This window comes from Grus americana, chromosome 39 (assembly GCF_028858705.1).
Source record: "Grus americana isolate bGruAme1 chromosome 39, bGruAme1.mat, whole genome shotgun sequence".
In the NCBI taxonomy this organism is placed as follows: domain Eukaryota; kingdom Metazoa; phylum Chordata; class Aves; order Gruiformes; family Gruidae; genus Grus; species Grus americana.
The window spans coordinates 266,911-294,592 of NC_072890.1; the positions used below are offsets into that span (position 1 = coordinate 266,911).

Sequence of the window (27,682 nt, forward strand, 5' to 3'; positions counted from 1 at the left end):
TTCGTTACGGGGGAGCGTTGACCCGCGGCGAAGTGGGGGGGGGGGGCCGGGTTAACGAGCGACGACGAGATGAGGGGTGGAGGGGTTGGGGGGGGGGGGGAGGGGGAAGGATTTAACGGCCGCCCCACGGCGCGTCGGCGACCTTTGAGCGCGAGCGATGAGGTCGGAGCGGGAAACGTTGGCCGTGGGGCGCCCCACGGCGAAAAAAAACCCCTTAAATTTTGGGGAGGGGACGGCGTTTCGGTTAAAAAGCGGCCGGGAACTGGCGCGGGCGTTGCTGGTGTTACGGCTCTGCGCCTTCCCGCGTCTGGTTCGGCACGCCGACACGGTGAGAGACGCAATTTCCCGCCCCCCCCCCCCCCTTCTCTGCCCCACGGCGCCGTGGGGCAGGATTTAATCATTCCGCCCCGTAGATTTTAACGACCTCGCGAAGGGTTTTGGGGCGGCGGCTGTGGGGCGGGCTGCTGCGAGCCACGTTCTACGGGCAATTCGTGGGGGGCGAGACCCCCGGCGAGGTGACGGCGACGGCGGGGAGGTTACGCGCCGTGGGGCTGCGCCCCATGTTGGCCGTTCCCATCGAGGAAGATGTGGGGCAGGAGAAGGACGGGTAGGTGGGGGCTGGGGGTGGGGGTGGGGGGGTTGAAAGAAGCTCCCGCCCCACTTCTTCACCCCATACGTGTGGGGCAGGGAGGAGTGGTACGAGAATAACCGTGGGGCGGCGATGGAATGTGTGGGGCTGGCGGCCGCCACCGGTCCCCGGCCCATGATGCAACTGAAGGTGACGGCCATGATGAGCGCTCGGCTTTGCGTGAGTTGGGGGGCAGCCCCCCCCCCACAAAATAAAAGGGGGGAGGGGGCGCGGGGAGTTGTGGGGCAGCGCCTCTGCCCCCCCCCCCCCCCCAAGCGCAACCCACACCTCCCCATAGGAAACGATGTCGCGGCGGCTGGCGGAGCCGGGGACCGAGCTGACGCTGGAGCGGGTGGCGGCGGTGATGGGGGGCGAGGTAAAAAACACCTCCCTCCCCCCCGCCCAAAAAAAAAAAAAAAAAAAAAATTAACTCCGCCCCCGCCCTCGATTTGAGGGGAAATTGGTTAAATCGAGTGAAACCGCCCCAAAAAATGGCCTCAGGTCGCCGCTTTTTCCTGCCTGACGCCGGAGGAGAACCGGCACTTGGGGGTCTCGTTGCGTCGGTTGGATCACGTGGCCGGGGTGAGGCGTTAAGGGGCGGAGCTTTGGGGAGGGGGGCGGGGCGTCGCATCAGCGATGACCTAAGCGGCTCGCGACGACATCACCCAGCACGCGGCGACGCGGGGGGTGCGTCTGCTGGTGGACGCGGAGCAGAGTTACGTCAACCCGGCGTTGAGTTTGGCGACCTTGGCCTTGATGATGCGACACAACCGGAGGTCGCCGTGGGTCTGGAACACCTACCAGGCCTATCTGCAGGTACTTATGGGGCTGACTTATGGGGCGGGCCCCACGGCGCGAGGGTAACGGCCGCCGGTTACACGCGCGCGCACCCCTCCCCCCCCCCCCCGCCCCGCGGTTAGGACGGGAAGGAGCGTTTGGTGGGCGACGCGGCGACGGCGCGGCGACGCGGGGTGAGGTTCGGGGTGAAGCTGGTGAGGGGCGCGTACCTGGAGGAGGAACGGCGACGCGACGCCGCGGGGACGGGGGACCCCGGCCCGCTGCACCCCACCGTCGAGCACACCCACCGCAGGTAAAGGGCGGGGGGGGGGCGTTTGGGGAGAAATTTTGGGGGTTGAGCCCCATTTTGAGCCAAATCTGGGGGATTTAGCCCCGTTTTCAGCCCCATTTTGGGGTTCAATCATCATTTTCAGCGCCATTCTGGAGGCTGAGCCCCATTTTGAGCCAAATCTTGGGGATTTAGCCCCATTTTCAGCCCCATTTTGGGGTTCAACCCCCATTTTCAGCCCCATTCTGGAGGCTGAGCCCCATTTTGAGCCAAATCTGGGGGATTTAGCCCCAATTTCAGCGCCATTCTGGAGGCTGAGCCCCATTTTGAGCCAAATCTTGGGGATTTAGCCCCATTTTCAGCCCCATTTTGGGGTTCAACCCCCATTTTCAGCCCTGTTCTGGGGGTTGAGCCTCATTTTGAGCCAAATCTGGGGGATTTAGCCCCAATTTCAGTGCCATTTGGGGGGTTGAGCCCCATTTTGAGCCAAATCTTGGGGATTTAGCCCCGTTTTCAGCCCCATTTTGGGGTTCAATCCCCATTTTCAGCCCTGTTCTGGGGGTTGAGCCCCATTTTGAGCCAAATCTGGGGGATTTAGCCCCAATTTCAGCGCCATTCTGGGGGTTGAGCCCCATTTTGAGCCGAACCTGGGGGATTTAGCCCCAATTTCAGCGCCATTTTGGGGGTTCGGCCCCGTTTTCAGCCCTTTTTGGGGGGTTGAACCCCATTTTGGGTGTTGAGATGCATTTTCAACCCCATTTTGAGGGTCAAAACTCATTTAGAGCCAAATTTTGGGGTTCAGACCCCATTTTCAGCCCCGTTTCAGTGTCGAGCCTGATTTTGAGCCCCATTTTGGGGATCAAACCCCATTTTCAGCCTCACTCTGGGGGTCAAACCCCATTTTGAGCCCCATTTCTGGGTCGAGCCCCATTTTGCGCCCCATTTCGCGCCGTATTTTGGGAGTTGAATCCCATTTTGGCGGTCAAACCCCATTTTGGGGGTCAAACCCCATTTTCAGCCCCACTTGGAGGTTCAAACCCCATTTTGTGCCATATTTTGGGGGTTGAGCCCCATTTTGGGGGGTCGCTTCCCATTCCAAGCCCCATTTGGGGAGCTGATCCCCATTTTCAGCCCCATCTTGGTGTTCAAACCCCATTTTCACCCCCATTTTGGGGATCTATCCCCATTTTCAGCCCCATCTTGGTGTTCAAGCCCCATTTCCACCCCCATTTTGGCAGTCAATCCCCATTTTCAGCCCCGTTTTGGGGGTCAAACCCCATTTTCGGCCCCATTTTGATCCCCATTTTGGGGGCCGATCCCCATTCCGAGCCCCCCCCCCCCGTCCTCTCTCAACAGCTACGCCGAGTGCCTGGAGCTGGCGCTGGGCTTGGCGGCGCAGGACGGGGACGACGTGGGGGTGATGGTGGCCACCCATAACGAAGCCTCGGTGCTCCAAGCCACCCAAAGGTGGGCGCGACCCCTGAAACGAGGCGAGACACCCCAAAATTTTACACCCTGAACCCCCCCAAAAAAACCCTCCACGTTTCCCCCCGTTTTTGCGAGCAGGATGGAAGAACTGGGCATCCCCCGGCAAGGAGGAGGCGTCTGCTTCGGGCAGCTGCTGGGGATGTGCGACCACGTCTCCTTGGCCTTGGGTACGGCATCCCCGAAGCCCAGGGAGGGGTTTTGGGGTCCCCCTCACCCCAAAAATCACACCGGGGGTGGTGGTGGGGGGGTCGTGCATGTGTGTTTTGGGCAGGCGAAGCCGGTTACGCGGTGTACAAGTCGATGCCGTACGGGACGGCGGAGGCGACGCTGCCTTACCTGGCGCGGCGGGCGCGGGAGAACCAGGCGGTGATGGAAGGAGCCCGGCGGGAACGGGGGCTGCTCGCCCACGAGCTGCGGAGACGTCTCCTACGGCGACCCTGACGCCCCGAAAACGCCTTGATGCGCCCCCAAAACCAACCCTGACGCCCCAAAACCACCTTGATAGGCCCCCAAAACACCCAACAACCTAATAAAACTCCCCTGAGACCCCAAAACCACTCCTGACACCCCAAAAAAACCTTTATACGCCCCAAAACGACCCCGATACCCTAAAAAAAAAACCCCTGAGACACCACAAAAAAACCCCTGATACTCCAAAACAACCCCGAGACACCCAAACCCCCCCGACACACCCAAATAAAACCCCTGATACCCCAAAACCCCCTTGAGACACCCCAAACCCCCCCTTGCTACCCTCAAAAAACACCCCTGGCACTTCCCAAAACCCCCGATACGCCCCCAAAAAAATCCCCTGACACCCTAAAACCCCCTGATACCCCCCAAAAAAAAAACCCCTGACACCCCCAAACCCTCTCCTGCCCCCTCCAATAAACACCTCACCGCTATTCTGGGGGTCTCCGCTGTGGTGCTACAGGCCGCCATGACAGGAGGAGCGAGGGGGAAGGCGGCCATGGGAGGGGAGACACCCGCCCTCACTCACCTTCTCGTCACCGCAGGGCCGTGGCGGCGCGGGCAGCGTCCTACCCCGCCTGTGGGGCGGGCAGGGAGCGGGCAGGGAGGTAACGGGCAGGAGGGAGGCAGAAAAACGACGTTTGGGAGGGGTGGTGGCAGGCGCCGCCTCACGCCACAAAATGGCGGCCGCTCCCTCAGCAGCAAAATGGCGGGAAGGCGAGGGGCGTGGCTTAACGGAAAGGGGGCGTGGTTAAAACAAGGGAGGGCGTGGTTTAGAGGAGATGGGCGTGGCTTAAAAGGGTGGGGTCGAAGGAGGGGGCGTGGTTTTGGAGGAGGGGCGTGGTTTTGGAGGAGGGGGCGTGGCTTAAAGGCGGGGGCGTGGCTTGACCGAAGCCTGGGAGTAAAGGAGGGGGCGGGGCTTAAAGGAGGGGGCGTGGCCACCAGAAGGGGCGTGGCCGCCGGCACGCGCCGCTCCGTCTTTCGCACCTCCCGGCCTCTCTTTCGCTCCCTCCTCCCCCCCCCCCCAACCCCGCCCTCCTCCAGCAACCAATCAGAGCGCGCCGCCCGGTCACCGTGGCAACACGCCTTGAACGCATGCGCGCAGCCGGCGCGGCTCCGCCTTTCTCCGCATCACGTGGTTCCCCTCCCGACCAATAGCGACGCGGGAAGGGGGCGGGAACAAGGAGGGGGGGGGAGGAGAGGAGGAGGAGGAGGAGGAGGAAGGGGGGGGGGGGGGACGCGGCGGCCATTTTGTGCGCGCGCGCGGGGGAGGAGTGAGCGAAGGGCGGGGGGAGGAGGAGGAGGAGGAGGAGGAGGAGGAAGTCTCGCGCCGAACCCGCACCGGGAGGGGCGGGGCGGGCTCTCGCGCCGCCGCCGCCGCCCCGCTCCCCGCCCAATCACCGCCCGCCGCGCGCCGGAGGAAAAGGGGGGGGGGGGGTGGGGGGGGGTGGGGGTGGGGTGGGGCGGGAGGGAGGGAAATACGCGGCGACCAATCACCGCCCTCCGCCGCCGCCTTTAGCCCCGCCCACTTCTCCCCTCAGCGCCCTCCTCCCCCTCCCCCCCCTCCCCTCCCCTCCCCCCCTCAGGGTTTTTTTTTTTTTTTTCTTTCCTCCCCTCCCCCAACCCCCGCGAGATCCCCACACCCCCCTCCCCCATCCCCCCCCACCCCCATCTCTCCCCCCACCCCCTCTCCCCCCCCCATCCCCCCCACCCCCCCCACCCCCCCCCCCCAACTTTCACCGCCCCACAGCTCTGCCGCCATCACCATGGACCCGGCGAATTGGAGCAGTTTTATCTTCCAGGTACCGCCCACCGGGGGGGGGGGGGAGGGGCGGGGGGGTGTGGGGGGAGGGGGGTGTGGGGGGGAGGGGGGTGTGTGGTGGGGGAGGGGTGCGAGGTGTTTTTTGGGGGGGGGGGGGGCAACACGCACCCGGTGCGCCCCGTTCGTTTTTTTTTTTGGGGGGGGGGGGAAATCGCACATCCCCGTGACATCACGGGGTGACACGAGCGATGATGCCGCCGCAGGCCCCGCCGCCGCCGCCGCCTCCTGCCGCCGCCGCCGAGCCGTTACCGGTGGATCTGCTCCCCGTCCTCCCTTCCCCCCCGCCCGAAACCACCCCCACCCCCACCACCGTCGACGCCGCCGCCCTCAAACCCCCCATCCCCGAACCTTCCCCGCCCGCCGCGCCCGCCATGACGCCCGCCGTGACGTCGCCGCCCGCCGAGCCGCCGCGCAAATCCAAGAGCAAAGGGCCCTACATCTGCTCGCTCTGCGCCAAGGAGTTCAAGAACGGTTACAACCTCCGCCGCCACGAGGCCATCCACACCGGCGCCAAACCTGCCCGTCCCGGCAACGCCGCCATGAAGATGCCGACCATGGTGCCGTTGAGTTTGTTGAGCGTCGGAGGGTTGGGCGGAGGCGAAACGGGCGGGACGACGTCATCGACGGCGGCGGCGGCGGCGGCGGCGGCATCGGCGAGCGGGCCTAAGCGGGCGAGGAAGAACCACGCGTGCGAGATGTGCGGCAAGGCGTTCCGCGACGTCTACCACCTCAACCGGCACAAGCTGTCGCACTCGGACGAGAAGCCGTACCAGTGTCCCGTCTGCCAGCAGCGCTTCAAGAGGAAGGACAGGATGAGCTACCACGTGCGCTCGCACGACGGCGCCGTCCACAAGCCCTACGTCTGCAGCCACTGCGGCAAGAGCTTCTCCAGGTTCGGAGATGATAGGGGGTCGAGGGGGGAAGGACTTGAGGTCAATTGGTGGCCGCGGTTGGGTTGGTGGCCATGAGGGGATGGTGGTTGTGGTGGGGTTGGTGGTTGTGGTGCAGTTGGTGGCCCTTGAGGTCAACTGTTGGCCGTGGTTGGGTTGGTGGCCATGAGGGGATGGTGGTTGTGGCGAGGTTGGTGGTTGTGGTGGGACTTGAGGTCAACTGGTGGCTGTGGTTGGGTTGGTGGCCATGAGGGGGATGGTGGTTGTGGGGGGGTTGGTGGTTGTGGTGGCCCTTGAGGTCAACTGGTGGCCGCGGTTGGGTTGGTGGCCATGAGGGGATGGTGGTTGTGGTGGGGTTGGTGGTTGTGGTGCAGTTGGTGGCCCTTGAGGTCAACTGTTGGCCGTGGTTGGGTTGGTGGCCATGAGGGGATGGTGGTTGTGGCGAGGTTGGTGGTTGTGGTGGGACTTGAGGTCAACTGGTGGCCGCGGTTGGGTTGGTGGCCATGAGGGGGATGGTGGTTGTGGTGGGGTTGGTGGTTGTGGTGCAGTTGGTGGCCCTTGAGGTCACCTGGTGGCCGCGGTTGGGTTGGTGGCCATGAGGGGATGGTGGTTGTGACAAGGTTGGTGGTTGTGGTGGGACTTGAGGTCACCTGGTGGCCGCGGTTGGGTTGGTGGCCATAGGGGGATGGTGGTCTTGGTGGTATTGGTGGTTATGGTGGAGCCGGTGGCACTTGAGGTCAACTGTTGGCTGTGGTTGGGTTGGTGGCCATGAGGGGATGGTGGTTGTGGTGGGGTTGGTGATTGTGGTGGGACTTGAGGTCACCTGGTGGCCGTGGTTGGGTTGGTGGCCATGAGGGGGATGGTGGTTGTGGTGGGGTTGGTGGTTGTGGTGCAGTTGGTGGCCCTTGAGGTCACCTGGTGGCCGCGGTTGGGTTGGTGGCCATGAGGGGATGGTGGTTGTGACAAGGTTGGTGGTTGTGGTGGGACTTGAGGTCACCTGGTGGCCGCGGTTGGGTTGGTGGCCATAGGGGGATGGTGGTCTTGGTGGTATTGGTGGTTATGGTGGAGCCGGTGGCACTTGAGGTCAACTGTTGGCTGTGGTTGGGTTGGTGGCCATGAGGGGATGGTGGTTGTGACAAGGTTGGTGGTTGTGGTGGCACTTGAGGTCAACTGGTGGCCGCGGTTGGGTTGGTGGCCATGAGGGGATGGTGGTTGTGACGAGGTTGGTGGTTGTGGTGCAGTTGGTGGCCCCTGAGGTCAACTGTTGGCCGTGGTTGGGTTGGTGGCCATAGGGGGATGGTGGTCTTGGTGGTATTGGTGGTTATGGTGGAGCTGATGGCACTTGAGGTCAACTGGTGGCCACAGTTGGGTTGGTGGCCAGGAGGGGGATGGTGGTTGTGACGAGGTTGGTGGTTGTGGTGGCACTTGAGGTCAACTGTTGGCCGTGGTTGGGTTGGCGGCCATGAGGGGATGGTGGTTGTGGTGGGGTTGCTGGCTATGATGGAGCTGGTGCCACTTCAGGTCAACTGTTGGCCATGGTGGGGCTGGTGGCCATGAGGGGATGGTGGTTGTGGTGGGACTTGAGGTCAGTGATGGCCATGGTTGGGTTGGAGGACCTTGGTGGCACTGGTGGCCATGGGGGGATGGTGATCTTGTTGGGCTTGGTGGTTATGATGAAGCTGGTGGCCCTTGAGGTCAACTGTTGGCCATGGTGGGGTTGGCAGCCATGGGGGGATGGTGGTTGTGGTGGCCCTTGTGGTCACTGGTGGCCGTGGTTGGGTAGGTGGCCATGAGGGATGGTGGATGTGGTGGGGTTGAGGGTTTTGATGGAGCTGGTGGCACTTGAGGTCAACTGGTGGCCATGGTTGGGTTGGTGGCCATGGGGGGATGGTAGTTTTGGTGGAGCTGATGGCCTTGGTGCCACTTGAAGTCAACTGTTGGCCATGGTGGGGCTGGTGGCCATGGGGGGATGGTGGTTGTGGTGGCACTTTCGGTCACTGGTGGCCTTGGTTGGGTCGGAGGACCTTGGTGGCACTGGTGGCCATGGGGGGATGGTGGTCTTGTTGGGGTTGGTGGCCTTGGTGACTCTTGAAGTCAACTGTTGGCCATGGTTGGGTTGGTGGCCATGGTGGGGCTAGTGGTTATGATGGAGCTGATGGCCCTTGAGGTCAAGTGGTGGCCATGGCGGGGGGGGGGGGGTGTTGGTGGCCATGGGGGGATGGTGGTTGTGGTGGAACTTGAGGTCACTGTTGGCCATGGGGGGTTGATGGCTCTTGACATCACTGATGGTCATGGTTGGGTTGGGAGCCGTGGTGGGGTTGGTGGCCTTGATGGCCTTGGTGACACCGTTGGCCATGGTGGAGCTGGTGGCCATGAGGGGATGGTGGTTGTGGTGGCACTTGAGGTCGCTGTTGGCCATGGTTGGGTTGGGGACCTTGGTGGCACTGGTGGCCATGGTGGTTCTCATGGTCGTGGTGGCACTGATGGCCATGGTGGGGTTGGTGGCCATGGGGAGCTGATGGCCACGGTGGACCTTGAGGTCACTCGTGGTCATGGTAGGGCTGGTGGCCATTGGGGATTGGTGGCCTTGGTGGAGTTGGTGGCTTTGGTGGCCCTTGAGGTCACTGGTGGCCATGGTGGCTCTTATGGCCATGGTGGCTCTGATGGTCATGGTTGGGTTGGTGGTTGTGGTGGCACTTGAGGTCAACTGGTGGCCATGGGGTTGGGTTGGTGGCCATGAGGTGGGGTTGGTGGCCATGGGGTTGGGTTGGTGGCCATGAGGTGGAGTTGGTGGCCATGGGGTTGGGTTGGTGGCCACGACGTGGAGTTGGTGGCCATGGGGTGGAGTTGGTGGCCATGAGGTGGAGTTGGTGGCCATGGGGTTGGGTTGGTGGCCATGAGGTGGGGTTGGTGGCCATGGGGTTGGGTTGGTGGCCATGAGGTGGAGTTGGTGGCCATGGGGTTGGGTTGGTGGCCACGACGTGGAGTTGGTGGCCATGGGGTGGAGTTGGTGGCCATGAGGTGGAGTTGGTGGCCATGGGGTTGGGTTGGTGGCCGTGGGGTGGGGTTGGTGGCCATGGTGGCCCTTGATGTCAATGTCACGGTGATCCTGGTGGCCGTGGTGGCTCTGGTGGCCATGGGGGGGGGGTGGGGTGGGGCTGGTGGCCCTGGTCACGGTGACCCAGTGACACGGGGGTGGGGGGGGGGGGTGTTATTCCCCACTGAGCCCCTCCCCCGCCCTCTGACCTCGCCGTCACCTCACCGTGACCTCACTGTGACATCACCGTCACCTCACCGTGACATCACCGTGACATCACCACCCTTCCCAGGCCCGACCACCTCAACAGCCACGTCCGGCAGGTCCACTCCACCGAACGCCCCTTCAAGTGCGAGGTAACGCCCCTCCCCCACCCCCCACCCCACCCCCCTCCCCCCCCCGGTGACATCACCCGTGACATCACCACCCCTCCCCTCCCAGACCTGCGACGCCGCCTTCGCCACCAAGGACCGGCTGCGGGCGCACGCGGTGCGGCACGAGGAGAAGGTGCCGTGTCACGTCTGCGGGAAGATGCTGAGCGCCGCTTACATCACCGACCACATGAAGGTGCACGGCCAGGGGCCCAACCACGTCTGCGAGCTCTGCAACAAAGGTGGGGCGCGCGCCGTGGGGCAGGAGGCGTGGGGCAGGCAGGAGGCGTGGGGCGGGAGGCGTGGGGCAGGAGGCGTGGGGCAGGAGGTGTAGGGTGGGAGGCGTGGGGCAGGCAGGTGCCGTGGGGCAGGAGGCGTGGGGCGGGAGGTGTGGGGCAGGCAGGTGCCGTGGGGCGTGCCGTGGGGCAGGAGGCGTGGGGCAGGAGGCGTGGGGCGCGCGCCGTGGGGTGGGAGGCATGGGGCAGGAGGCGTGGGGCAGGAGGTGTAGGGTGGGAGGCGTGGGGCAGGCAGGTGCCGTGGGGCAGGAGGCGTGGGGCGGGAGGTGTGGGGCAGGCAGGTGCCGTGGGGCGTGCCGTGGGGCAGGAGGCGTGGGGCAGGAGGCGTGGGACGCGCGCCGTGGGGCGGGAGGCGTGGGGCAGGCAGGAGGCGTGGGGCGGGAGGCGTGGGGCGCATGCCGTGGGGTGGGAGGCGTGGGGCAGGAGGCGTGGGGCAGGAGGTGTAGGGTGGGAGGTGTGGGGCAGGCAGGTGCCGTGGGGTGTGCCGTGGGGCAGGAGGTGTGGGGCGGGAGGTGTGGGGCAGGCAGGTGCCGTGGGGCGTGCCGTGGGGCAGGAGGCGTGGGGCAGGAGGCGTGGGGCGGGAGGCGTGGGGCAGGAGGCGTGGGGCAGGAGGTGTAGGGTGGGAGGCGTGGGGCAGGCAGGTGCCGTGGGGCAGGAGGCGTGGGGCGGGAGGTGTGGGGCAGGCAGGTGCCGTGGGGCAGGAGGCGTGGGGCAGGAGGCGTGGGGCGCGCGCCGTGGGGCGGGAGGCGTGGGGCAGGCAGGAGGCGTGGGGTGGGAGGCGTGGGGCAGGAGGCGTGGGGCAGGAGGTGTAGGGTGGGAGGTGTGGGGCAGGCAGGTGCCGTGGGGTGTGCCGTGGGGCAGGAGGTGTGGGGCGGGAGGTGTGGGGCAGGCAGGTGCCGTGGGGCGGGAGGTGTGGGGCGGGAGGGGGTTGTGGTGGTGGGAGCGTTGAGGTGGGTGCCGTGGGGCGGGTGGGTGCCGTGGGGCAGGAGGCGTGGGGCAGGCAGGTGCTGTGGGGCAGGCAGGTGCCGTGGGGCAGGCAGCATGGGGCAGGAGCCATGGGGCAGGAGGGTGCCGTGGGGCGGGAGGTGTGGGGCAGGCAGGTGCCGTGGGGCAGGAAGCATGGGGCGGGAGGTGTGGGGCGGGAAGGGGTTGTGGCGGTGGGTGCCGTGGGGCAGGCGGTGTGAGGCAGGCAGGTGCTGTGGGGCAGGCAGCATGGGGCAGGAGCTGTGGGGCAGGAGGGGGTTGTGGGGTGGGTGCCATGGGGCAGGAGGTGTGGGGCAGGCAGGTGCCGTGGGGCAGGAAGGTGCTGTGGGGCAGGCAGCATGGAGCAGGAGCCGTGGGGCAGGAGGGGGTTGTGGCGGTGGGTGCCGTGGGGTAGGCAGTGTGGGGCAGGCAGGAGGCGTGGGGCGGGAGCCGTGGGGCAGGAGGGTGCTGTGGGGTGGGTGGTGTGGGGCAGTTGGGTGGTGTGGGGCAGTTGGGTGCTGTGGGGCAGGAGGGTGCCGTGGGGCGGGTGTTAGTGGTGGGTGCCGTGGGGCAGGCTCTGTGGGGCATGGGGCAAAGAGTCGTTGTCGTGTGTGGGGTGGGGATGTGTGGGGCAGAGGATCTATGGGGCGGAGAATCTGTGGGGCAGAGGGTCACCATCTAAGGTAGGGTTGTTGTTGCTATGGGGCACAGGCTCTATGGGGCACAGGCTCTATGGGGCACAGCCCCACAGCTCCCAGGCTCTATGGGGCACAGGCTCTGTGGGGCACCTTGTCTATGGGGCACTACTCTATGGGGCACAGTGTCTATGGGGCACTTGCCCCACAGCTCCCAGGCTCTATGGGGCGCTGCCCCACAGCTGTTAGGGCACCATTCTATGGCTCCCAGGCTCTATGGGGCACCAGTCTATGGGTCACACCATCTATGGGGTACTGCTCTATGGGGCACAGTGTCTGTGGGGCACAGCCCCACAGCTCCCAGGCTCTATAGGTCAGAGGCTCTATGGGGCACAGTCTCTATGGGGCACAGCCCCACAGCTCCCAGGCTCTATGGGGCACAGTCTCTATGGGTCACATTGTCTATGGGGCACTGCCCCACAGCTCCCAGGCTCTATGGGTCCCAGGCTCTATGGGTCCCAGGCTCTATGGGGCACTGCCCCACAGCTCCCAGGCTCTATGGGGCACAGTCTCTATGGGGCACTGCCCCACAGCTCCCAGGCTCTATGGGTCCCAAGCTCTACAGGCCACCGCCCCACATCTCCCTCTAGCCCCCCCCACCCCCCCCGCTCCCCTCCCCCCCCATAGGGCCGCCCCTTCCCCCTCACCACCCCCCCACCCCCCCACCCCACCCCCCTTCCCAGCCCCCCAAGCGCCGTGGGTCTGACGCCGCCTTCGTCCCCCAGGCTTCACCACGGCGGCGTACCTGCGGGTGCACGCGGTGAAGGACCACGGGGTGGCGGCTCCCCGCCCCCGACGCCTCCTCTGCAAACTCTGCGGGGTTCACTGCAAGACCCCCGCCCAGCTCAGCGGCCACCTCCAGACCCACGGCGCGCCCCCCCCCGCCGAGGGTCCCGCTCCCCAGGGGGGGCCGTCGCTCCGCTGACGCGCCCACAGGCAAGGCCCGGCGGGAGGGGGAGGTGGGGGGGGGTGGGGAGGTGGGGGAGGGGAGAAGTGGGGGGTGGAGGGGGGTGGAGGGGGTGGGGTACAGTTGGGGGGCAGCCCCATAGAGCCTGGGAGCGCTGACCCATAGAGAGAGGAGTGGTAACTTGGGGGGCAGCCCCATAGAGCCTGGGACTCCTGCCCCATAGTATGAGAGACGGTGGGATACACTTGGGGGGCAGCCCCATAGAGCCTGGGACTCCTGACCCATAGCGTGAGGGAGGGTGGGGTACACTTGTGGGGCAGCCCCATAGAGCCTGGGAGCGCTGCCCCATAGCGTGAGGAAGGGTGGGGTACACTTGTGGGGCAGCCCCATAGAGCCTGGGAGCGCTGCCCCATAGCGTGAGAGTGTGAGGGGGTGGGTTAACTTAGGGGTTCTGCCCCATAGAGCCTGGGAGCGCTGCCCCATAGCGTGAGGAAGGGTGGGGTACACTTGGGGGGCAGCCCCATAGAGCCTGGGAGCACTGCCCCATAGTGTGAGGGAGAGTGGGGTATACTTGGGGGGCAGCCCCATAGAGCTGGGGGGGGTGGGATAACTTGGGGGCTCCTGCCCCATAGATTGTGAGAGCCCTGCCCCATGGCATGACAGTGTGTGTAACTTGAGGGGCAGCCCCACAGACCCTGCCCCATAGCACGAGAGTGTGGAGTCAGCATGGAGTTGGGGGGGTGGGTGGGATAACTTGGGGGTCCAGCCCCATAGCACGATGTGGGGGTGGGATAACTTGGGGGTCCAGCCCCATAGCGTGATGTGAGGGTGGGATAACTTGGGGGGCCAGCCCCATAGCGATGTGGGGGTGGGATAACTTGGGGGGCCAGCCCCATAGCAGGTCGGGTAGTAACTTGGGGGTCCTGCCCCATAGAGCCTGGGACTCCTGCCCCATAGCGCGAGGGGGGGTGGGTGGGATAACTTGGGGGGCCAGCCCCATAGCGTGATGTGAGGGTGGGATAACTTGGGGGTCCTGCCCCATAGCGATGTGGGGGTGGGATAACTTGGGGGTCCAGCCCCATAGCGTGATGTGAGGGTGGGATAACTTGGGGGTCCAGCCCCATAGCACGATGTGGGGGTGGGATAACTTGGGGGTCCAGCCCCATAGCAGGTGGGGTAGTAACTTGGGGGTCCTGCCCCATAGAGCCTGGGACTCCTGCCCCATAGCGTGAGGGGGGGTGGGTGGGATAACTTGGGGGTCCAGCCCCATAGCGATGTGGGGGTGGGATAACTTGGGGGGCCAGCCCCATAGCACGATGTGGGGGTGGGATAACTTGGGGGGCCAGCCCCATAGCGGGCCGCTCCCGTGCGCTGACGCCCGCTGCCCTTCTCCCCACAGGTTCGGGCGAGCCCTGCCCCATGGCGACCCCCGCGCCCCCCGGCGGGGCCGTGGCCGTGCTGCCCATGGAGGGGGGGGTGGGGCAGCCCTGGTGAGGGGGAGGGGAATGGGGGGAGGGGAAACACACAGACCCACCCCCCCCACACACACCCTCTGCCCCACAGCGGGCTGCCCCTCCCCCCCTCACGGCTGTGGGGCACCCCACGGCGCTATGGGGCCTAAGCCCCGCCCCCCCCTCCCGCGCGCGCGTGGGGGGGGTGGGGGGGGTGGGGAGGGGGCGGGGTTTTGTATCGCGCGTCACTATGGGGGGGGAGGGGGGGAGGGGCCGGGGTGTGTTGGGGGGGGGAGGGGCTGCGACGCCCAATAAAGTTTCGGCGCCTCCAACGGCTCCGCCCACTGCACGCGAAGGGGGGGAGGGGAGGGAACGCCCGGGGGGGGCGGGGCTGCTACAGGCCACGCCCCTGTGGGGGCAGGGAAGCGCGGAGGGGGTGGGGCTGCCCCTCCCCCACCCCACCCTCCCCCCCAAATCGTGGGGTTTCCCCCCCAAGTTGTGAGTTCTTTCCCCAAACCCCCGTATTTTCCCCCAAATTGTGTATTTTTTTTAAAAAAATTGAGGTTTTTCCAAAATTTGGGAGGTTTTCCCCCCAAAATTGTAGAATTTCTTGCTCCAAACTGTGGGGTTTTTCCCCCAAAATTCTTATTTTGCCCCAAAATTGTGTTTTTTCAAAAAAAATTTCTCATTTTCCCCCAAATTTGTGGGGGTTGTCCCAAAAATTGCGCTTTCTCCCCAAATTTAAGGCGTTTTTGCCAAAAATTGTGGCTTTTTTTCAGAAAACAATTGTGTGTTTTCCCCCAAATTATAGAATTTTTCCCCAAAAAATGATTTTCCTGCAAAACTGTGGGGTTTTTCCCCAAAAATGTGCGCTTTTCCCCCCAAATTTTGTTTCCCCCCCAAATTTTGAGGATTTTTTTCCCCAAAAAATGTAGAAATTTTCTCTAAAAACTGTTTTTCCCCTAAAACTTGTGCACTCCCCCCCAAAATTGTGCGGTTTTCCCTTAAAAATGTATTTTCCCCCCAAATGATCAATTTTTTCCCCCCAAAATTGTAGTTTTTTCCCCAAACCTCCGTTTTTCTCCTTAAATTGTGGACTTTTTTCCAAAAAAAGTGCAGCTTTTTCCTCAAAATTATATTTTCCCCCAAATTCCTTCCCGCCCCCCCCCAAATTACACATTTTTTCCCAAAAACCCCATTTCCCCCCCCCCAAATTTCCCCCCAAAACTCAATTTCCCCCCATAAAATTATTCAATTTTCCCTAAAACCCCGGTTCCTCCCCCGAACTTGGGTCCCCTCCCCCCACCCCAAACCCCTTTCTGCCAAAATCGCCGGGATTTTTCCCCAAAAAACCCCTCCCCCCGCCCCCGCCGTTCGTTTTCCTCCCCTCCCCCCCCCCATGCTGGGGGAGGGGCGTGTCCCGAGGGGGGCGTGGCGGGGTCAGAGGTCACTCGGGGATGTCAATCACCAACTCGTCGTCCCCGTCCAGGGGGTCGTCGCCGCTCCCCTCCCCCGCGTCGCTCAGCATGCGCCGGGGGACGGTGCTGGGCACGGGGGGAGGGGCCTTGGGCGGGGCCAGCGGAGGGGGGAGGGGCCCGGCGGGGACACGCCCAGGGGGGAAGGACAGAGCGGGGGAGGGGGGGAGCTGGGGGGGAGGGAGGGAAGGGGGGGGAGGGGTCAGGGCGGGGATTTGACGCCCATCCCCCCCGCTCCAGCGCCCTTCCCCCATCGCTGCCCCTCCCCCACTGCCCCTCAGTGCCCCTCCCCCTCAAACTGTCCCCTTGCCCCTCCCCCCTCCATCACCCCTTAGCCCTCCCCCTCCCATTACGCCTCCCCATCGCCCCTCCCCCACCCCACCTCTGCCCCTCCCCCGATCCTCATCACCCCTCCCCCCTTATCCCTCCCCATTGCCCCGCCCCATCTCTCCCCTCCCCCATCGCCCCTCCCTCTCCCCACCACCCCTCCCCCTCCATCACTCCTCCCCATCTCCCCTCCCCCCACCCCATCTCTGCCCCTCCCCCACGGACCCTCATCACCCCTCCCCCCTCCATCTCCCCTCCCCCTCCCTGCCACCCCTCCCCCCTCCATTACTCCTCACCCCTCTCCCCTCCCCCCCCATCACCCCTCCCCCGTACCTGAAGGCGCCGGGAGCCCTTTGGGCGCCGGGTGGGGGCGGGGCGGGGCCGTTGGGGGCGGGGCGGCCCCTCGGGGGCCAAGTAATCGGCGGGGAAGGGGCTGTAGGGGGGGGAGCTCATCTGGGAGGGGGAGGGGAGGGGTAAGCGATGGCGCCCCTCCCCCCCCCTCTCGGCGCTGGGGGGGGCTGTGGGGGGGGAGGGGCAGGCGGGTGGGGGCGGGGCGGACTCACCATGTAGGGCGCCGGGGGAGGGGCGAGGGGGAAGGTGGCGGGGGGAGGGGAGGGCGGGGGGCTGCGCTTCCTGCAGGGGGGGGGGGGAGGGGAGAGCGTGTGAGCAAAGCCCCGCCCCCCAAAAACCACGCCCCCCACGCAAAGCCCCGCCCCCCCAAAGCCACGCCCTTACCGCTTGGGGGGAGGGGCGTCCCCCCCCTTGGGCCCCTCCCCGTCGCTGTTGTCAGACGACGCGGTGGCCTCCGAGTCTGGGGGGAGGGGCAGAAAGAGGTGGGGGAGGGGCAGGGAAGGGTGGGGGGAGGGGCAGGGAAGGGGGAGGGGCAGAAAGCGGTGGGGGAGGGGCATGAGGAGCCCCCACCCCCTCCCCCCGCCCTTCGTTACCTGACGAATCGTCGTCGACGTTCTCGTACTGCAGCAGCCGGTCCAGGAGGAAGCTGGGGGAGGGGGGGGGGGGAGGGGAGAGGCGTGAGGGGGAGGTGGGGGGGAGGGGGGAGGGGCGTGGGGGGGGAGGGGCGCGTTTCTGGGTACCTTTTGTCCCGGGAAACCTTGAGCAGTTTGCGCTGGGCGCGGCGCAGCTCCTCCTGGAAACACTCCTGCTCCTGGGGGGAGGGGAGGGGAGCACCGGGTGGGGGTGGGGGTGACCCCCCCTTCCCCTCCCCCCCACACACCCCCCCCCCGCGCGGGGAATTGTGGGTAAAACCCCAAGGCCCCGCCCCCCGCCAGGCCCCGCCTCCTTTTTCTCCCCCCCCCCACCCCCGGTGTTCTCGCCCCCCTTTTTCTCCCCCACCCCCGGTGTCCCCGCCACCTCCCCCTCCCCCTCACGTAAAGCAGCAGCTTCAGGCGCCGTTTCAGCGCCCGGTAACGCCGTTTGTAGCCGCCGCCATCGGGCTCGGCCGCTCCGTTCATCTTCCGCTCTTCAGGGCCGCCGCTTCCGCCCTTCGCAATCCCGGCAGCCCCCGCGCCGCGGTAATTTCCGGCCCTTCCTCCCCCCCTCCCTCCCCGACGCTTCTCATTGGCCGACTCGCCGCCTCCCTTCAGCCCCGCATTGGTTCTCCGCGCCTAACGGCCCGCCTCCCGCCTCTCATTGGTCGCCGCCGACCCGCGGCGGGGAGCGCTATTGGCTGAGGGGCGCAGCGAGGCCCCGCTTAAAGGAAGCGGCGGGAAGGGCTTGAGGGGGGGGAGGCGCGGGGGGTTGTGGGATACTGGAGGACCCCGGGGGGGGGGGAGTGAGGAGGCGGAAGGGGCGGGGCCAGCGCTGGGAGTGGGCGGGGCCTGGGGGGTTTGGGGGGGGTCGGGGGGTTTGGGGGGGCTCGGGGGTGGATTTTGGGGTGCGGGGGGGTTTGGGGGGCTCTGGGGGTGGATTTTGGGGGGTGGGGATGGATTTTGGGGGGTGGGGGGGGCCGAGAGGTATTTTGGGGGGGGGCTCTGGGGGGATTTGGGGTGCGGGAAGGGGGATTTTGGGGGGTGGGGGGGGCTCAAGGGGTATTTGGGGGGGTTCTGGGTGGGTTTTGGGGTGCAAGGGGGGGGATTTTGGGGTGCGGGAGGGGCCTGGGGATGTTCGGGGGGGGTAATTTTGGGGGTGGGCGGGGCCTGGGGGAGGTTTTGGGGGGCTGGGGGTGGGGGGTGCAGTTTTGGGGCGCAGGGGGGAGGATTCGCGGATATTTTTGGGGGGGGGGGAACCCCGAAGCATTTTTTTGGGGCACACAACTCGCCCTTTACAATCTCTTTAATTAAATAACCCCCAAATTCCAAAATATTGGGGGGGGGGGGGTGATTTTTGGGGTGAATTCCCCACATTTTGGGGGGGGGGGGGGGAAAGCGCGCCTCAATATTTCCTCTGGCGTAAAAAAACGCCGGGGGGGCGTTTTTGGGGATCCCCCCCCCCCCCGCTTTCGTTTCCTTCTAATTGAAATAAATCTTTTCCCGTTCGGAGAATTTGTTCCTCTAATTTCTTGTGGCGTTTCATATCGGATAAAACTTTATCCAAACGAGCTTCTCGTTTCTGCCCGCGCGTCGGGGGGCCTGCCGGGTTAATTAACGAGCTAATTAATGAAATTCTTTTTTTTTTTTTGGGGGGGGTGGGTGGGTTTTGGGAGGGGGGAAATAACTCACCCGGCGCTCGGCGGCGATCGATGAGGGAATTTTTCGGGGCGACGGGTTCGTCGTCGAAGTCGAATTCCGTGGGAGCGGGCGGCCTGAGGCGTTTAATTAAAAAAAAAAAAAACCCCACCAAAATTGGTTTAAAACGGAATAAAATCGAGGCTTTTCACCCCAAAAGGATTTAATTGCCTCAGCGTACTTCTCCTCCTCCTCTTCCTCGCTCTCGGGTTGCCCGGCGGAGCCGCGTTCTTCCTCGCTGTCGGGTTCGGGGGTGGGAGCGCGGCGGGGAAGGGGGTTGCGGCGGAGGGGGAGGCTCCCCGTTTGCGCGATGATGTCGTAGAGGCGGCGGATTTCGGCGGGGGGAGGGAGCCATTTTTCGGGGGAGGGTTCTTCTTCGTCGCTGCAGGGAACCCCCCACTCTTCGTCGTCTTCGTCGTCATCGGCGGCGGCGGATTCTTCTTCTTCTTCTTCTTCTTCTTCTTCTGCTCCGGCGTTTTCTGAGGCTTCGGGGTTTTTTTCCGAGTCCGACGCTTCGGCCACCGCGAGGGAGCGAAGGTTCGAGGTCACCGTCGCCGTTTCCTCGCTCGGAGCTTCCATGGCTGATTAAAAAAAAAAAAAACAAAAAAAAACCCCCCAAACCGCCCCAAAAACCATCAACATTCGCCCCCCCCCCCCCCCAAATCGGACCCTGAGGGGATTTTGGTGACGCCTGAGGTGACTTCACCCTCTCCCACCCGCCAAACCCCCCGAAAACACCAAAATTCACCCCAAAATCAGGTCCTGAGGGGATTTTGTTGACGATATTATGAGGCCTGAGGTAACTTTGGTGTCTTCCTGCCCCCCCCAAAACGCCAAAAAGACCAGAATTCGCCCCAAAATTAGGACAGGGGGAGCCTATAGAGTGGCCATGGCAATACCCGAGGTAACTCCATCCTCCCGCCACCCCCCAAACCCCCAAAAAGACCAAAATTCACCCCAAAACCAGGCCCTGAGGGGATTTCGTTGCCACCACGGTGCTGCCTGAGGTGACTTCACCCTCTCCCACCCCCCCAAAAGACCAAAATTCACCCCAAAATCAAGCCCTGAGGAGATTTTCTTGCCGCTATTACGAGCCCTGAGGTAACTTCACACCCCAAAGCCCCCCAAAAAACCAAAATTCACCCCAAAATCAGGACGGAGGGCCTCAGGGGGTCGCCATGGCAACGCCTGAGGGGAACTTGTTGCCGCCATCTTGAGCCCTGAGGCGAAGCCTTAAACCCCCAGAGAACCCACCCCCCCCCCCCGCTACCCCACACAACCCCCCCCACACACCCCTGTAGCCACCCCAGCGAATCCCGGAGCCATTCCGCCTCTCCCTGGCCGAGCTCACCTGCTCCAAGCGGCCTCCGGTCCACCGGAGGACGGGAACGGGGTCCCCTCAGCTACCGGCCGCCATTTTGTTTCGCCGTGAGGGGAGAAGGGGGGGGGGGGTGTCTCCTCCGCGACTGCGCATGCGCATAGTTCTTCCCGCGCAGCTCGCCTGCGTAGTGCGCATGCGCGCCGGCTCCGCACCACGATCTGCGCATGCGCGGGTCGGCCCGGCTGCGCCGCGCATGCGCAGAAGGGAAGGCGCGGGGTGTGGAAACCCTCCCGTCTCGGCCCCGCCCCCGGGCGGGTTTGTGGGCGTGGTTTGTGCGTGGCCCCGCTCCCTTCCCCCTCCCGTTCCGCGCATGCGCAGAAAGCGGAGGCCGGTTTAGAAACGGGGCCGTTTATTGAGGATTTTATTAAATTTTTTTTTTTTTGCTTTTATTGCTCCCAAATCAAAGCGAACGGACCCAAAATTTGAAGGGGGGAGGGGTTGTTTGGCATGGGGGGAGGGGGGAACAGCTCATCTTGGGGGCGTGGCCTGGCCTTGGTGGGTGGGGAAACCTGAGGTCCCTCCCCCCCGGTATTTAAAGGGGCAACGCAGGGTGGGGTCCGCCTTAAAGGGGACGTGTGTGCTCCCAACCCCCCCTCCATCCTTAAAGGGGGGGGAAATAAATGAGTGTGGCAATAAATTAATTAATCAGCTCGTAACGAAGCGGAAGGGAGGGGTGTGGGGGCGCCGGGGGAGGGGCGCGGGGGGGCTTCAGATGGAGACTTCGTACTCCCTGGTGTCCTGCGGGGGGGGGAGGGGGGGTCAGACCCCCCAGAAAGGGTCAAACACCCCCACCCCCCAAAATACCCCCCCCCCCGGCGCCGTTTTGGGGGCATTAAAGCCCGGACGCTCACCCCGGCCTCGTAGAGGGGGTTGTTGAAGTCGCTTTCCACCGTGATGGGGCTGTAGCTGTGGGAGCTGGAGAAGGAGAAGCCGAACAGGGACTTGCCCTGAAACCTGGGGCGGAGACACGGCGGGGAGACCCCCCCCCCCATACCGTCCAAATTACAACGCGGACCCTTTAAATCCCGCCATTGCCGCTTTAAGAACGGGTGGACCCCCCCAATCGCGTTGCCGCTTTAAGAAGCTGTGGGCCCTCCCCGTTGCCGCTTTAAGAAGCCGTGGTACCCTCCCGTTACCGCTTTAAGAAGCTGTGGGGCCCCGTCGCGTCGCCGCTTTAAGAAGCGGTAGGAACGCGGCGTTGCCGCTTTAAGGAGCGGTGGGCGCCGCGCATGCGCCGCTCCACGGTATCCGGGGGGGCGCATGCGCAGACTGCCCCGCCTTATCCCGCCCCCCCCCCCCCTCCGCGCCGATTGGCTCACTTGGTATAATAGACGTAGACGCCGCCAATCAGAAGGAGGACGAGGACGAGGGGGAGGAGCGTTGCCAGGGCGATGCTGCCGCCCTCCAGCTGCCGGCTGGGATCCGCCCTCTGCGTCACTGAGCGGCCAATCAGAGAGCGGGGGGGGCGGGGCCTCAGGGGAGGGAGCCAAGCGGGCCCCGCCCACCCCTCAAACCACGCCCACAACCACGCCCACAACCACGCCCCGCCCCCTCTCACCCTCCAGCTGTCCGTCATCCGGGAACTCGGGGTCCGTCACTGCGGGGGGGGGGGGAGAGGAGGAGGAGGAGGAAGAGGAGGAAGAGGAAGAGGAAGAGGAAGAGGAAGAGGAGGAAAAAGAGGAAGAAGAAGAGGAAGAAAAAGAGGAAGAAGAAGAAGAGGAGGAGGAAGAGGAGGAAGAGGAAGAGGAAAAGGAGGAGGAAGAGGAGGAAAAAGAGGAGGAGGAGCAGGAAGAAGAAGAAGAGAAGGAGAAAGAGGGAGAAGACGAAAAGGAGGAGAAAGAGGAAGAAGAGGAGGAAGAGGAAGAGGAAAAAGGAGCAGGAAGAGGAAGAAGAGGAGGGGGAAGAAGAAGAGGAAGAAGAGAAGGAAAAGGAAGAGGAAGAAGAGGAAGAGGAAGAAGAGAGAAAAAGGAGGAGGAAGAAGAACAGGAAGAGAAGAAAGAAGAAGAAGAAGAGGAGGAGGAAAAGGAGGAGGAAGAAGAAGAAGAGGAGGAGGAGGAAGAGGAGGAGGAGGGGGAAGAGAAAAAGAAGGAGGAGGAAGAAGAAAAGGAAGAAGAGGAGGAGGAGGAGCAGGAAGAGAAAAAAGAGGAGGAGGAAGAGGAAGAAGAAGGGGAAGAGGAGGAGGAGGAAAAGGAGGAGGGCGACGATGAAAAAGAGGAGGAGGAAGAAGACAAAAAGGAAGAGAAGGGAAAAGAGGAAGAAGAAGAGGAAGAAGAGGAAGAGAAAAAGGAGGAGGAGGAAGATGATGAAGGAGGAAGAAGAGAAAGAAGAAGAGGAAGAGGAGGAGGAGAACAAAGAAGAGGAAAAAAGAGGAAGAGGAAGAAGAAGAGGAAGATGAGGAGGAGGAAGATGAAGAGGAAGAGGAGAAGGAGGAGGAGAAGGAAGAGGAAAAGGAGAAGGAGGACGACAAAGAAGAGGAAGAGGAGGAGAAAGAGGAAGAGAAAAAGGAGGAAGAGGAAGAAGGAGATGATCAACGAGATCAACGAGGATGATGACAGAGAACGTCAACGTGGGCCGTGATGAGGAAGAAATGGTGGAAGAGGAAGAGGAAGAAAAAGAAGAAGGAAAAGAAGAGAAGCAGGAAGAAGAAGAGGAAGAAGAGGAAAGGCAGGAGGAAGAAGAGAAGAGGAAGAAGATGACCAACAAGAACGTCAACGGGGCGGATGATGGAGAACGTCAACGTGGGCCGTGATGATGATGATGATGATGATGATGATGATGAAGAAGAAGAACACCAGCGAGGTCCACGACGGAGACGGCGATGATGAAGAGCATCAAGTTGGTCCACGATGGCGATGATGGAGAACATCGAGGTGGTCCATAACGATGGCGATGAAGAACGTTAATGAGGAGGAGGAGGAACATCAACGAGGTCCGTCATGGAGATGATGATGATGATGATGATGATGATGAAGAACATCAACAAGGCCCACAGTGCTGACGATGGAGAACGTCAAGCAGGTCTGTGATGGGGACGATGGGGATGGAGAACATCAAGGTGGTCCCCGATGATGATGATGACGATGAAGAACACCAACGAGGATGACGACGAAGAACATCAACGAGGATGACGATGAAGAACATCAACGATGATGGTGATGAAGAACATCAACGAGGATGACGATGAAGAACCCCAACGAGGATGACGACGAAGAACACCAACGAGGATGACGACGAAGAACATCAACGAGGATGACGATGAAGAACATCAATGAGGATGACGACGAAGAACACCAACGAGGATGACGATGAAGAACATCAATGAGGATGACGACGAAGAACATCAACGAGGATGACGATGAAGAACATCAATGAGGATGACGACGAAGAACACCAACGAGGATGACGACGAAGAACACCAACGAGGATGGCGATGAAGAACATCAACGATGATGGTGATGAAGAACATCGAGGATGACGATGAAGAACCCCAACGAGGATGACGATGAAGAACATCAACGAGGATGATGATGAAGAACATCAACGAGGATGACGACGAAGAACACCAACGATGATGACGATGAAGAACACCAACGAGGATGACGATGAAGAACACCAACGAGGATGACGATGAAGAACATCAACAATGATGGTGATGAAGAACACCAACGAGGATGACGATGAAGAACCCCAACGAGGATGGTGATGAAGAACCCCAACGAGGATGACGATGAAGAACCCCAACGAGGATGGTGATGAAGAACCCCAACGAGGATGGTGATGAAGAACCCCAACGAGGATGACGATGAAGAACATCAATGAGGATGACGACAAACACCAACGAGGATGACGATGACGAACACCAACGATGATGGTGATGAAGAACATCAACGATGATGGCGATGAAGAACACCAACGAGGATGATGATGAAGAACATCAACGATGATGGTGACGAAGAACCCCAACGATGACAACGAAGAACACCAACGAGGATGACGATGAAGAACACCAACGATGATGGTGATGAAGAACATCGAGGATGACGATGAAGAACCCCAACGAGGATGACGATGAAGAACCCCAACGAGGTCCACGACGCCAAACCACCAAACCGATCCACCCCGCCGCCGCCGCCGCAGGCCATCGACTCTCAACAAAGCCCATCGAGGCGACCCACCACCGCGCCGCTGACGATGCCGAAGATGACCTGGAGGTCCCTACCTTTGCAGAGGGGGGGTTGGCTGGTCCAACGAGAGGGGTGGCCGGGCAGGCAGGTGATGGTCACCTCCCCCAGCAGCTCGTAGCCCTCGTAGCAGAAGAAGCGCAAGGACTCCCCCGCCTGGTAGTGGTGCTTGTAGAGCGTCTGGTAGCCGTTGGCCGGCACCCCGGGGTTCAGGCAGGGCTCGTACTTCACTGGAGGAAGAAGAAGACTCAGGGAACCCCCACGTGGACAACTGGTGGGGCGGGGACACCCCAAAATACCACCGCGGGGCTTCTGGGAGAATCGGGGGTGGGGGGAACGGGACCTTCAGGAAAGCGGAGGTCAGCGCTGAGGGCTGAAAATTGCGGCTAGGGAGATTAAAGAGTGGTGGTGGTATCTCAAGGACTTCGGGAGGCCGCTCTGGGACCCCGAAATTTCACCCTGGGACCACCAGAACTTGGTGATGGGACCTGCAGGACCCCAAAACTCCACCCTGGGACTCCAAAAATCGACCTCGGGACCCCAGAATTCCACCCTGGCACCGCAAACTATGGTGATGGCATCTCAAGAACTTCAAAACTCCACCCTGGGACCCCCAAATTCCACCCTGGCACCCCAAAACTTGGTGATGTGACCTCCAGGACCCCATAACTCCATCCTGGCACCCCCAAATTCCACCCTGGCACCCCAGAACTTGGTGATGGCATCTCAAGAACTTCAAAACTCCACCCCGGAACCCCCAAATTCCACCCTGAGCCCCCCAAAACTGGGTGACGTGACCTCCAGGACCCCAAAACTCCACCCTGGCACCCCAGAACTTGGTGATGGGATCTCCAGGACCCCATAACTCCATCCTGGCACCCCCAAATTTCCCCCTGGCACCCCCAAATTCCACCCTGGCACCCCAGAACATGGTGATGGCATCTCAAGAACTTCAAAACTCCACCCCGGGACCCCCAAATTCCACCCTGAGCCCCCCAAAACTGGGTGACGTGACCTCCAGGACCCCATAACTCCATCCTGGCACCCCCAAATTCCACCCTGGCACCCCAAAACTTGGTGATGTGACCTCCAGGACCCCAAAACTCCACCCTGGCACCCCAGAACTTGGTGATGGGATCTCCAGGACCCCATAAATCCATCCTGGGACCCCCAAATTTCCCTCTGGCACCCCAGAACTTGGTGATGGCATCTCAAGAACTTCAAAACTCCCCCCCAGAACCCCCAAATTCCACCCCGAGCCCCCCAAAACTTGGTGACGACCTCCAGGACCCCATAACTCCATCCTGGCACCCCCAAATTTCCCCCTGGCACCCCCAAATTCCACCCTGGCACCCCAGAACATGGTGATGGCATCTCAAGAACTTCAAAACTCCCCCCCGAAACCCCCAAATTCCACCCCGAGCCCCCCAAAACTTGGTGATGGGACCTCCAGGACCCCAAAACTCCACCCTGGCACCCCAGAACTTGGTGATGGGACCTCCAGGACCCCAAAACTCCACCCCGGGACCCCAGAACTTGGTGATGGCATCTCAAGAACTTCAAAACTCTGCCCCGAAACCCCCAAATTCCACCCCGAGCCCCCCAAAACTTGGTGATGGGACCTCCAGGACCCCAAAACTCCACCCTGGCACCCCAGAACTTGGTGATGGCATCTCAAGAACTTCAAAACTCCACCCTGGAACCCTCAAATTCCACCCCGAGCCCCCCAAAACTTGGTGATGGGACCTCCAGGACCCCAAAACTCCACCCTGGCACCCCAGAACTTGGCGATGGGACCTCCAGGACCCCATAACTCCACCCCAGGACCCCAGAACTTGGTGATGGCATCTCAAGAACTTCAAAACTCCACCCCAAAACCCCCAAATTCCACCCCGAGCCCCCCAAAACTTGGTGAGGTGACCTCCAGGACCCCATAACTCCTCAACTCACGGACACATTTGGGGGGCCGGTCGCTCCATTTGGGGGGGCCGGCGTGGCGGGCGTGGCAGGTGAGGGCGGGACTTCCCTCCAACAGGAAGCCCTGCCTGCAGGAGTAACGCACCCGGCTCCCCACGGGAAATCGGGGGTCCCCCACGTTCCGTTGCCCGTTGGTCACTTCTCCGGGGTCCGGGCACCTCAGGACTGAGATATTTTGGGGGGGGTGGGGGGGGTCAGGGAGGGGGGGGACACCCCATGACTTGGGTTTTGGGGGGGTCTTGGGGAGGGGTTGGGGGGGTCCTGAGGGGTCCAGGGGAGGGGGTTGGGGGGGTCCTGGGGGGTTTTGGGGGTCCTGGGGGGGGGGTTGGGGTGCAGGGGGGCGGGGCCTGGGGTGGGGGACGTGGTCTCCAGGAGAATGGGGGGGTCTAGGTCAGGTTTTGGGGTCACCTGAGGTCAAGGTCAACCTTTAAGGTCGGGGGGGGTTGGGGGTCCTGAGTGGGATTTTTGGGGTGCAAGGGGGGGCGTGGCCTGAGTGGGCGTGGCCTGGGGGTGGGGGCGTGGTCTCCATTGCAATGGGGTGGGGGTCTAGGTCTGGTTTTGGGGTCACCTGAGGTCAAGGTCAACCTTTAAGATCTTGGGGGGGGATTCAGGGTCCCTGGGTGGGATTTTTGGGGTGCGGGGGGGGGGGGGGTCCCTCACCCCTCTGGCAGGCGGGGGGGGGTGCGCTCCAGCTGAGGTCCCACTGGCAGGTGAGGAGGTCGGGGCCGCGCAGGCGGTAGCCGGGCCGGCACTGGAAGGTGAGGACGGTGCCGCGCAGCGCCAGGGGCCGGGAGGCGGCGAGGCGGGAGAAGGGCACCCCGGGGAGCTCGGGGCACGTGTCGTTACGGGGGACCCCTGGGGGGAGGGACACACCCGTGGGAACCCCATAGCACCCGTGGGAACCCCATAGCACCCATAGCACCCATAGGAACCCCATAGCACCCAAAGGACCCATAGGAACCCCATGGCACCCATAGCACCCATAGCACCCATAGGAACCCCATGGCACCCATGGGAACCCCATAGCACCCATAGCACCCACAGGACCCATAGGAACCCCATAGCACCCATAGCACCCATAGGAACCCCATAGCACCCAAAGGACCCATAGGAACCCCATGGCACCCAAAGGACCCATAGGAACCCCATGGCACCCATGGGACCCATAGGAACCCCATAGCACCCATAGCACCCATAGGAACCCCATGGCACCCAAAGGACCCATAGGAACCCCATGGCACCCATAGGAACCCCATAGCACCCATGGGAACCCCATAGCACCCACAGGACCCATAGGAACCCCATAGCACCCATGGGAACCCCATGGCACCCAAAGGACCCATGGGAACCCCATGGCACCCATAGCACCCCGGGGAGCTCGGGGCATGTGTCGTTACGGGGGACCCCTGGGGGGGGGGGAGGGACACACCCGTGGGTATATGGGGTACCTGTGGCACCCGTGGGAACCCCATAGCACCCGTGGGAACCCCATGGCACCCATAGGAACCCCATGGCACCCATAGCACCCATAGGAACCCCATAGCACCCATGGGAACCCCATGGCACCCATGGGAC

General features: G+C 62.9%; 5 protein-coding genes across 8 annotated transcripts; 2 read left to right on the top strand and 3 right to left on the bottom strand.

Annotated features, from left to right (window-relative positions):
- Positions 1-118: 118 nt before the first annotated feature.
- On the top strand, positions 119-4,087 carry PRODH2 (proline dehydrogenase 2). Its single transcript, XM_054808708.1, has 10 exons — positions 119-328; positions 414-607; positions 688-808; positions 927-1,004; positions 1,130-1,210; positions 1,298-1,444; positions 1,549-1,718; positions 3,051-3,161; positions 3,261-3,349; positions 3,454-4,087. Exons 1-10 carry the CDS (start codon positions 158-160, stop codon positions 3,621-3,623), a joined length of 1,332 nt encoding a protein of 443 aa, XP_054664683.1. The 5' UTR covers positions 119-157; the 3' UTR covers positions 3,624-4,087.
- A 1,292-nt stretch (positions 4,088-5,379) lies between these two features.
- MAZ (MYC associated zinc finger protein) lies at positions 5,380-14,332 on the top strand. Of its 2 annotated transcripts, XM_054808726.1 has the most exons (6): positions 5,380-5,455; positions 5,679-6,367; positions 9,695-9,758; positions 9,844-10,015; positions 12,453-12,663; positions 14,034-14,332. In XM_054808726.1, the coding sequence occupies exons 1-5, from the start codon at positions 5,420-5,422 to the stop codon at positions 12,650-12,652; spliced, it is 1,161 nt and encodes a 386-aa protein (XP_054664701.1). In that variant the 5' UTR covers positions 5,380-5,419; the 3' UTR covers positions 12,653-12,663; positions 14,034-14,332. The 2 variants fall into 2 exon arrangements, with proteins under 2 accessions (XP_054664701.1, XP_054664702.1); XM_054808727.1 differs by lacking the exon at positions 12,453-12,663 and having other exon boundaries at positions 14,034-14,331.
- A 1,065-nt stretch (positions 14,333-15,397) lies between these two features.
- On the bottom strand, positions 15,398-17,654 carry INO80E (INO80 complex subunit E). 2 transcript variants are annotated; one of them, XM_054808742.1, is made up of 7 exons: positions 17,273-17,653; positions 16,979-17,049; positions 16,832-16,884; positions 16,623-16,698; positions 16,451-16,520; positions 16,221-16,340; positions 15,398-15,730 (listed from the first exon to the last, which is right to left on the bottom strand). In XM_054808742.1, exons 1-7 carry the CDS (start codon positions 17,354-17,356, stop codon positions 15,533-15,535), a joined length of 672 nt encoding a protein of 223 aa, XP_054664717.1. In that variant the 5' UTR covers positions 17,357-17,653; the 3' UTR covers positions 15,398-15,532. The 2 variants fall into 2 exon arrangements, with proteins under 2 accessions (XP_054664717.1, XP_054664718.1); XM_054808743.1 differs by lacking the exon at positions 16,451-16,520 and having other exon boundaries at positions 16,221-16,320; positions 17,273-17,654.
- A 606-nt stretch (positions 17,655-18,260) lies between these two features.
- On the bottom strand, positions 18,261-20,035 carry PAGR1 (PAXIP1 associated glutamate rich protein 1). 2 transcript variants are annotated; one of them, XM_054808739.1, is made up of 4 exons: positions 19,920-20,035; positions 18,750-19,149; positions 18,563-18,645; positions 18,261-18,472 (listed from the first exon to the last, which is right to left on the bottom strand). In XM_054808739.1, the coding sequence occupies exons 2-4, from the start codon at positions 19,145-19,147 to the stop codon at positions 18,276-18,278; spliced, it is 678 nt and encodes a 225-aa protein (XP_054664714.1). In that variant the 5' UTR covers positions 19,148-19,149; positions 19,920-20,035; the 3' UTR covers positions 18,261-18,275. The 2 variants fall into 2 exon arrangements, with proteins under 2 accessions (XP_054664714.1, XP_054664713.1); XM_054808738.1 differs by having other exon boundaries at positions 19,862-19,999.
- A 264-nt stretch (positions 20,036-20,299) lies between these two features.
- LOC129198982 (seizure protein 6 homolog) lies at positions 20,300-27,619 on the bottom strand. The gene is made up of 8 exons (XM_054808665.1): positions 27,556-27,619; positions 26,768-26,962; positions 26,081-26,272; positions 24,169-24,360; positions 21,508-21,546; positions 21,269-21,386; positions 20,801-20,903; positions 20,300-20,687 (listed from the first exon to the last, which is right to left on the bottom strand). The coding sequence occupies exons 1-8, from the start codon at positions 27,617-27,619 to the stop codon at positions 20,658-20,660; spliced, it is 933 nt and encodes a 310-aa protein (XP_054664640.1). The 3' UTR covers positions 20,300-20,657.
- Between the last annotated feature and the right edge of the window lie 63 nt (positions 27,620-27,682).